This window comes from Malus sylvestris, chromosome 13 (genome assembly GCF_916048215.2).
Source record: "Malus sylvestris chromosome 13, drMalSylv7.2, whole genome shotgun sequence".
Lineage (NCBI taxonomy): Eukaryota > Viridiplantae > Streptophyta > Magnoliopsida > Rosales > Rosaceae > Malus > Malus sylvestris.
The window spans coordinates 9,235,112-9,245,546 of record NC_062272.1 but is presented as its reverse complement, the minus strand read 5'-3'; the positions used below and the strand labels follow the sequence as shown (position 1 = coordinate 9,245,546).

At 38.6% G+C, this 10,435-nt stretch overlaps 1 protein-coding gene across 1 annotated transcript; it reads left to right on the top strand.

The window, feature by feature from the left end:
* Window positions 1-4,587: 4,587 nt before the first annotated feature.
* On the top strand, window positions 4,588-10,178 carry LOC126595167 (histone-lysine N-methyltransferase, H3 lysine-9 specific SUVH4-like). The gene is made up of 17 exons (XM_050261546.1): window positions 4,588-4,755; window positions 4,846-5,267; window positions 5,734-5,763; window positions 6,039-6,119; window positions 6,236-6,292; window positions 6,750-6,804; window positions 6,970-7,079; window positions 7,420-7,599; window positions 7,819-7,917; window positions 8,054-8,152; window positions 8,339-8,388; window positions 8,480-8,568; window positions 8,672-8,831; window positions 8,955-9,060; window positions 9,142-9,324; window positions 9,438-9,671; window positions 9,766-10,178. Exons 2-17 carry the CDS (start codon window positions 4,872-4,874, stop codon window positions 9,877-9,879), a joined length of 2,043 nt encoding a protein of 680 aa, XP_050117503.1. The 5' UTR covers window positions 4,588-4,755; window positions 4,846-4,871; the 3' UTR covers window positions 9,880-10,178.
* Window positions 10,179-10,435: the final 257 nt, after the last annotated feature.

Genomic DNA, 10,435 nt, shown 5'->3' with positions numbered 1-10,435 from the left:
CTCAACGGCCCTTGAAGAAATTTCAAACAAAAGTTCAAGAACAAGCCTCAAACGGCCCTTGAAGAAATCTCAAACAAAGTCCAAGAACAAGCCTCAACGGCCCTTGAAGAAATCTCCAGCCCAATTCAAGATCAAGCCTCGATGGCCCTTGGATCGACATCTACAGTAAGGGACTTCAAAACGCATCTCCTACACGTGACAAACACATGTATACGACGCGCCTTGAAGTGGGAGCATTTGTAGACATCGAAATTTTGGTAAATAAATGTTGACCGATAAATCAAAGTTTCAACGCTCATGTATTACATAAATTTTACACGTAGCGTGTGTCTAAACAAAAAATCGAAATAAGTTGGAAAAGTCATCAAACAGAACACGTGTCAACATCTGGCAGAAACGAATTATTTCATCTGGAATATTATATTCAAAATTAGGCCTTGGAAAATTCTATAAATAGAAGGCTAATTCATTCATTTGGGGGGAACCAAAATCATTAGGCAAAATTCTTGAAGCTCTGAAGCTCTGAAACTCCGAAGCTCTCAAGCATCCAGGTTCCCGAAGAATCAAGAAAGCTCTCTTCGTTATTCGTTCTTCGTTCATCGTTCATCCTAAGATCAAGTCCAAACGGCCCTTTGGATCAACAATCATCCACCAATTCAAGATCAAGCCCCGACGGCCCTTGAAGAAAGTGTTCTTCGTTCTTCGTTTATCGTTCTTCCAAGATCAAGCCCCGACGGCCCTTGGATCAACAATCCACCAATTCAAGATCAAGCCCCAAAGGCCCTTGAAGAACTTCCACCAATTCAAGATCAAGCCCCGACGGCCCTTGAAGAAAGCACCATCGTTCATCATCCGTTCATCCTAAGATCAAGCCCCAACGACCCTTTGGATCAACAAACGTCGACAAATCCATACATCCAACCGTTCTTCAGGATCAAGCCTAAAAGCCCTTAAAGATCCGTTCATCACTGTTCTTCAAGATCAAGCCTCAACGGCCCTTGAAGAAACACTCATCCTCAAGATCAAGCCTCAACGGCTCCTTGAAGAAACTTCCAACAGTTCATCCAAAATCAAGCCTCGACGGTCCTTGGATCAACGAAACATCCACAAATCAACACCTTACGGAGATCGAATCAAAGGATCAAAATAGAGAGAGATTGTAACCCAAAATCATCAAATACAAATATTTGTTTGTGCACGTTGTTCTTGTCTCTTTCGTTTCAGGAATTTTCCGTGTTCACAGGCTCATATGAGATAAATGAAGGAAAAGAGTCAGAGACTCATAATTCATTAAAGATAATACAGATTACAAAGCCAACCAACGGCCCAAGATAAAAACAATGGGAGGCCCAACCCACACCGACAAAATCCTAGAACAGAGAACAAACGACAAAAAGAAAACCTAATCTCCATCTAGGAGTAGCAGCTCGCCGCCGCCATACTCTCGCCAGCAACCATCGGAGTGACCACCATGTAGGAACCAAACAAAAGGTGGATCCGCAAATAGTCCAGCACAACCAAAGTAACCCATAAAGAAAGACAAATTCCATAACAAAAATCAAATCTCAGAGTACCGTAACCGACCGAGCCATGTAGATCTGTACCACCAACCACCACACCTGCAAGAAGAGAACCAAGTAGACACAATACGTGGGGGAGGAGGGCCAAGGGGATGTGTAAAACACCCTTACTACGACGGAGGCCGCATAACACTTCGCCCAAATTTTCCGGCATGCCGGTAAAACAAGGGACAGTGAGGTAGAGATCTACATCCCAAATCGAGTCCAAAACTCGAAGATCTGATTTTTGGTAGGAATAAAGGGGAAGTGATGGAGAGGTTGAAGGTGGAGGTGCCAAGGGAAGGAAAGGGAAATCGGAGAAATTGATGTGAGAGAAAATGACTGAAGATTTGAAATTTGGGTTTGAAAAGAGGGCAAGATGTAGGATGAAAATAAATAAGAGTTGGTAAACGGCGAAGGACACTGGAAAAAGAGTCTTGACCTCACAATCCGACAGCCATAGACAGCGGAAGGGCAGGTCACAGGCATAATGAAAGGAGAAGAAAAGGAAAATGAAGAAGAGAAAAGAGGACTGCCTGCTGACCCCAACCAAAGGAAGGAGTCGGCGGCGAAGAGATGAGGAATTTGGGGGATCTCTACGAGAGAGAGAAAAGGAGGCGGCTAGGGTTTCCTTTTTTTACAGTAAAAAAAAAACTTGTTTGACATGTCTATTTTGTTTTTTGTTTTACATTTTGTATTAGAATTATAGGGGAAGTCTAAGAGAGAAATAGATTTAGAAGAATATATCAATGGGGGAGATGTAGAAGAAATATATATGTAAGGAAAAACACACACAATGAAAACTCATAAAGTTTGTATTACATTGTAACTGATTTTTTATTTTTTTTTCCAAATTAACATGTCAATGAGTAGTGCGATCGATGAAAAAGCTAAACAACAATGATGAACTTTTTCCTTAAGCAAATGGTGGGGTTATGGAGTATCATTTACAGTTTATTTTAGAAGTGTCACCATCACCTCCGAAGGAAAATTCCTAAATCCGTCATTGCATGTACTAGTACTATTTTTGGGATGTATGTGTCACTTCTCATTTTAATTGGATTATTGAATAATGATTCTAACATTTGGAATTAAAGTTTTACATACAAAAAGATATCTTATCACGTCATTTATAACATATTTCACAAAAATACGAGGACCCTTGTAATTTGGTCCAACTCTGACATGATGTGAAGTTTCCCTAATATGACAACCTTATTGAAATTTCTCTTATAAAATGAGCTACCTACATTTTTTGCTTTCACAAATTCATTAAATTGAGCGACACTTTAAATTGAACATGTCACCATTCTGTGCCTTATAGCCATTCTTTAGTTTTATGTTCACATATTTCAAATAAAGTACTGCAATAAGCCGGCTTTTGAAAATATCATATGTATGCAAGTGACTTACAATTCAGTTGGTTAAGAGTATTTGTCGTTGCACTTAAAATTTCGTACTCAAATTCAGTTGGTTACAATTCAGTGTAAATTATCCTATATATATTCAACGTAGTCTATCGGCGTACAGCAGGGCAGGGATGTTATCTCTATTCCTAAGATGATCGGCCTACTTGCAATTGCATCACTACTTAAACCGGGACAGCAAGAATGCGATATGCTTTGTCTGGAGATTAGACTACAATTAAGGAACATAAACTGTCCGCCGGAAGCAAGGCATTAAACAATTAATTAAGTGATCAAACAAATCTTAAGATTAAGAAAAAGAAAGCATAAACTAGAAAGAATGATTAATGAAAGACATCAGGATGCGGGTGCAATCATAGATTTTGACTGCTCAGAGAGTCTTGTGGGACAGAAGAACACACTAATCTGCAATCTGCAAATCTGTATGCATAGCTTAATTAAGCACACACTAATCTATTGGGACAGAAGCAGTATTAAAGAGTGGATTATTGCAATTAAGATTGGTTTGTACACTTTGTTATTCTATCTAAGCAATCTTTGTTTTATAGTCCGCGACTACTGAGTAGTTCAAAAAATAAACAATGAAGATTAACTTTAAGAAATTAAACGGTGAAGATTTAAAAAAAAATAATCGGACTACTTGGTGACTTTGACCATCAAAGATAAATCCCTATCAAAGTTGATGCTAGTTGGTTTAGTTGTTAATACGGAAAACCATTAATTAAGGGTGCTAATTTTGGTGGCAACGGAAATAAATAGGTTTATTGTGTCGATATGTTGAATGTAATAAATAACTTGTTTGTGATGTAGCTTATACCAGCATTGCTAACCGAATGTGTGTACATGAAGTGTCGTGTCGACATGAAAGATAATTATTTATAAACTTCAATTCAAATTTTCCTCCACAAAAGTACAATTAAATGCCTACAATTCATAATTAAATGGTCATCAGCACAAACTTGTGAAGTTTAAATGATACACATTGTATTGTAAAAACAATTAATTTAATAGAATATGCTTATGGGGGTTATTTTCTTTAGGGGTTAAATTTAGCAAACCTGTACCCACGACACCTATTTAATTTGGACACCACCACTAATAAGGTGGTGATAGTGGATACTGAAAAGGACACTTAGTGTCAGAATACAATTAGTTGGAATTTTTTTTTTTGAAGTTTTCAACTAATTGTATTATAACATTTGATGCTCAACATACATAAAAATTTCTCGTGGGTATTGGGCAGTTGTGATTGTGGCATTTGCAATAATGGTATTGGTAGTGGTGATAGTGGCTTAATAAATTTCATTAGTGTCGGTTTCAAAAATAATGAATACATAATATGTAATAAACGTGCAAGTGGTAGACTATCATATTGGTTAAAATATATATTATCAACCCACTGCATTTCAAATTTTTAAACCCTCCCCCGACCGTTTGAAGTAGACACAAAAAAATCAAATGTTATCAAACGAGCCTGTAATCATCACCAAACAAACGTCAACTGTAGCAATCTTGGTAAAGCTTAGAAGTAAAACGACAGATCGTTTCCCACTAATTGCAGAACTACATCTCTAATGACTGTTAACCTTTCAGTTTCCCGCCTGTATCGTTTTTTAAACTTCCCACTATCGGTCTGTGCACTCCCACAACGTCTTTCTTTTCAAAACCCTAGCGACGACGTCTCGAGCCCCGAGTATTCTCCTTCCCTCCGAACTCTCTGTCTTCCCCGAGTTTATCGTTCCACTCCAAATCGCTCCGTCGTCCGATCGGTACGATTCTCGCCGTCGAGCTCACTCTCCTCTCGTCCCGAAATCTTGATTCCTAATTTTTAATCACTATTTTCTGTATTTTTGTTGCAGGTTTTTGGGGTGGAAATAGCAAATCGATGGGTGAACTGAACGATTCCGCCGCTCATCGCAGGGTTAGCCCCCGGCTGCAGAACGTTCCGGCGGAGAAACGGCCTTTTTACGGGAGTCCGAAGCGGATGGCTGATGAGACCAAGGACGGCGTCATCAGGACCAAGAAGACCAAGGTTGCGAAACCCCCTAAACCGCCAGTGCAGAGTTCTAAGCCTGAAGCTGAACCGAGCAAGGGAGAAGTGACAATGGAGAGCAGCGAGAGCAAAGTGACACTGGAGAGTGGCGAGAGCAAGGATTGTGTGGATTGGAGTTGGTATACAGCTGCTGATTTTCCTTTGACTGATGAGAACGGTGTGAGCTACACTGCTCGCGTGAGGGAGACACTCCGAGCTTTCAATTTGCATTACCTTCACCATGTTCAGGTATGATCTTCATAAAATGTGATCAATGTCATTTGATTATTGAGCCTTATTTAGTTTTTTAACGATGATATTCTGAACTAGTCGATTCACTGGAATGGGGATTCGAACTTGGGTACAAGGGGGCCGGCACACGGCCTTAAGTGGCCTAATCCGCATTTCCTATTTACTGTTAAACAACATTTTCGAAGTTTGATACTATATGGATTGAGTTCAAGAAGATATCTTTTGAGCTCTGTTTTAGGGGGGGAGGGTGCCCTGTTTAAAGGGCCTCTAAAATGTTGATGTTGTATTGTAATGGATTTTGACTTGATGATTATATGCAATTTAAAAGGTGGACTCATTGAAAATCTACTTTTTATGAGTGAATTTTATTTGGGTTATTTTTCGAAAATTGACAATGCAAGTTCGCTTCAAGTACTTCCACAATTAAGATTCTTAACTTACAAAGTTTGTTGCTTTTCTGCAGGAAGAGGAGAAAAGATGTTGTAAGCCTGAGGTTAGTTTTTTTTTTTTTTTTTTTTTTTTCCATATTACATTGCAGAGTGAAGGAATAACTTATGCATGTAACTGGTAATGATAGCGAGGGTCAAGAGGAAATAAGCTGTATGAACCTTATGGCATGTCTATTGGATGCTTCAATGTTTCTTATCTGCAGGAAGAATGTTCCTTTCAATTTTTCATTATCATTTTGTAAAAAGGCAAAAACAGGTATAGTTAGAGATCTTGGCATTTGTGATTATCATTTACTTTTAGTTTGACAATCATTTGCAGACTGGGAGTCCTATCAAGAGTCCTTCCAAAAAACCTCCCAAAGGGCCTTCGATGAGTCCTTCCAAGAAAACTGATAAGAAGGTACCTTAAGAGTTAATTTAGGTCATATATTTGGATTCGGCACATGATTATCTATTAAGTGTAGTACCTGAGTTAGACACCACTGATCACACTATCATATTTAAAAATCTGTTCAGAATGATGATGAACCTAAGAAGCAGTCCAAGAGACCTGATCTGAAGGCACTTTCCGAGGTAAGTTCTGTGCTCCATGTAGATCTGATACACGTAATATTTTCTAGGAAGTTTAACAATTGGAAGGAGACTTTTTTTCTGTCATTAGCGATAAAGCATTGGTAATTCATTATTGTAGAGAGTAGTAATAATTCCTTTTCATATTTAGTTTTACAGTTGGAAGGAAACCTTTTTTCTTCTGGCATTCATGCGAACAGCTACATCCGTTTTTCTTCGTTGTGTAAATCCTCATAAGCATCAGAATTATCATAATGTCTGGTTTTCTGCCTTTTGATTTTGTGGGCTAGTAAACTTAGTGATATAGTTGAACTAGTATATTTTTTGTAGTAACCAGGCGTTATATCCTTTCAGAAACGTATACTAACCTGGTCTTTTAAGTTTTTAACCCTTCTGTTTTTATGCTAACTGTGACGTTTTTTTGTGCTTTTTTGTGTTTGTCATTTTTTATTCGTTACAGATGCTCAAGGAGAATCAAATTTTATTCCCTGAAAAGCAAATTGGTCATCTTCCGGGTTCGTTGTTATTGCTTTGCTAGTGGAATCACATGTTAACCTTTTTAGTGTTATCTGGTTTTAGCTGGGTACACTGAGAGAACGTTGGCTTGTATCTTATGCTTGATCATTAGGAGGACCATTTTTCAAAAGATACTTTGCTCAGTGTAAATATAAATGATGCAGGTATTGCTGTTGGGCATCAATTTTACTCCCGGGCTGAAATGGTGGCTTTAGGGTTCCATTCACACTGGTTAAATGGAATTGATTTTGTAGGAGAATCTAAAGGCAAGGTGGTAAGTCTACTTTCATTGAAAGATTGAAGCAATTATACACAGTTAACAGAGGAAACTAATGTATAAATTCGGTTCCCTAAATAAAAGCGTTCACAAATAAACAACTCCCATAGGGTGCGACGGTGTGGAGTACTCTTTAAGTTCTGATTATTGTTTCTTTCTCTTAAATTGTTGTTCTTGTTAGTTATTAATACTTGAGTTTGAGCTCTAGTTAACTATGTGAAGACAGTTGTTTTGAATCAAATGCCATTCCTTACCGTTCGCCAGAGAAATTCAAACATTAGCCTCTGGGGTATTTGAACCAAAGGTTGTAATCTTATTAGCCTCTTGGATATTGCAGGAGAAATTCAGAGGCTATAAGCTTCCATTTGCCTTAACAATTGTGGTTTCTGGCCAATATGAAGATGATGTTGATAACGCAGAAGAGATTGTTTATACTGGTCAAGGTGGAAATGATTTGCTTGGTAATAAACAACAAATTGCAGATCAAGTTATGAAACGGGGTAATTTGGCTCTTAAGGTGCGTCATCTTGAAACTGATATTTGTGCTACATCTGTTGATAATTTGGCTCTTAAGGTTCATGCAATACGCACAGTTTTTGTTGAAGTTTACAAAATTGTCTGACGGCATATGATGCCATGGATCCAAGGAATGATTTATTTCACATACTGACTCCTTGAATGTGTGACATTCTCCTACATGTTGTTTACTTATTGTTTGTGTTTTATTTTCTTGCAGAATAATATGGACCAGGGCATTCCTGTTAGAGTTGTCCGTGGACATGACTGCGTCAATAGTTATACTAGTAAAGTTTATACGTATGATGGCCTATACAAGGTTGGCCATTTTCATGTTTATTTTTCTTTATGGTTAATGGTATATATATGCATAAAGTAACACATAGTTAAAAGTGGAAATAGGAACACATCTAATCGAACCAAAATATATTTTCCTTATTTTCTTTCTATGGCAGGTTAACAATTATTGGGCAGAAAAGGGTGTTGCTGGATTTACCGTGTTTAAGTATCGTTTAAAGCGACTTCCAGGGCAAGATAGTTTGCGTAGTAAACAGGTTTTCATTTCTTTTCAATATCTAAATACAATTTAGTGACGAGGGAACAAACTGTGGGAAATTTTTGTTGAGCTTTTCATATATAATTCTCTCAAGGCTTGGGACCATACTATTGACTTTTCATATGTTCGATTACAAGTTATGATCTGAAGGTGTTTAGAGATGCTTAAGTGACTAGTTTTTCAGGTAAATTTTGTTCGTGCGCGAGGGTCTAAAGTTCACGCTGAATTACCTGGGTATGAAATCAGTAAGCTGTTTCCTCAATGTTCTGTTTTAACCCAGTTGTGTTCCTTTGATTGTAAACCCAAGGAACCGTGTTACTTTTAGGTTGGTGTGCAAGGACATTTGCAACGGTCTAGAAAATATTTGCATTCCAGCTACGAACGTCATTGATAAACCTCCTATAGCGCCTGAAGGTCAGCTACACTTCTCAACTTTTAGCAGATCATTTGTACTGTTCCGTAGGGCATTATCCGTGCCACTACTACTAATGACATGGTAAAATTATCAATCTTGCAGGCCTTAAATATATTAACTCTATTATAGTTGAAAAAGATGTGAACATTCCACCGAACGCTCCTGGGTGCAGTTGCAAAGGAAACTGTACTAATCCACTGACTTGCTCTTGTGCTCAACTGAATGGCGGCGATTTTCCTTACGTTAGTAAAGATGGTGGAAGGTAAGGTTTGAAATATGGCATAAGTGCTGTTGTAAGACTATCTTGGTTGAGATCCACCAGTCCTTTTTTTTTTTTGTATAAAGGTTGTGTTGGCGAAACTCTCTGTTTCTCTCTATCTGTTAGATTAATTGAGGCAAAGGCTGTTGTGTTTGAGTGTGGTCCAAATTGCGGCTGTGGACCTGGTTGTGTTAACCGTTCATCTCAGCGGGGAATGAAGCATCGACTTGAGGTCTGAATGCTACAACTGCCAATGCTTCTTTTATAATACGCAGTACTTTACAAAATTTAATTCTGTAATTTTATTGGACAGGTATTTCGTACGGATTACAAAGGCTGGGGTGTTAGGTCGTGGGACTTTATTCCTTCTGGTGCACCAGTATGTGAATACATTGGAGTTCTTAGGAAGACTGATGAAGTTGACAGTCTCTTGGGGAACGAATATATATTTGAAATTGATTGCTGGCATACAATGCATGGGATTGGGTCAAGAGAGGTACAATTCCAGCTGTTTGATATGGAAGAATTGAACTCGCAATGCTCTTACAATTTTTGGATTTTTTATGTGTTGATCTATACATTCCTCTAAAGTATCTATACACATTGCAGAAGCGAATGTGCGATGTGACTATTCCAAATGGTGATGCAGAGTCAGGATTCAGCAAGCTATCAGAAAGTGAGCCTGAGTTTTGCATAGATGCCGCTTCTCATGGCAACGTTACTAGATATATCAATCATAGTTGTGAGCCTAACCTCTTCGTACAATGTGTTTTGAGCTCCCATCATGATGTTAGACTCGCTAGAATTGTGTTATTCGCTGCGGATAATATACCTCCATTGCAGGTAAAAATTCTTCTTCCCCTTTAACTCAGGTATCCAACACTGATTGGCTCTTGAATGGTTGAATAACGAGTTGATTCAATGTTTGCGTGTGCAGGAACTTTCATATGACTATGGTTATGAACTTGATAGCGTGGTCGGTCTTGATGGAAAAATTAAGCAGTTAGCCTGCCATTGCGGTGCAGTTGGCTGTCGGAAGCGTTTGTACTAGGAGAAGGACTTACATGCCCACCCGGAAGGCCACCTGAAACAAATGTAAATGTTCTTTGACCTTCTGTAGGTTCCCCCTCCCCACCTTAAGGAAGCAAAAGTAAAGGGTCAAATGGTTTGGCAATGTCTGCATTTTTGTTGTATTTCCAACTTTTTTTTGTTATATAGGGGGGGTATATATTACGTCCCTGGGGAGTGCTGAACAGAAATGTTTATGGTAAGGATTAACTGAAAGCGAAAGGATTATCATATGATGAATATTTTGTTAATGAAAGGATTATTGTCTGATTAGTAATTTAATTAAGTATAGAGGTCGCACTTGGTGCGATGGCAAGTGCCTTCGCCCATGAACGGTAGGTCTCGGGTTCGAGACTTGGGAGCAGCCTCTCCATAAATGGGGGTAAGGCTAGCCGACATTCACCTCTCCCAGACTCTGCGTAAAGTGGGAGCCTTGTGCACTGGGTATGACCTTTTTAGTAATTTAATTAAGTATGGTCTGAACAACGTGTTAATCTCTGTTGTGCGGGATAATGACCTTGTCCAATTTTAAGGATCGA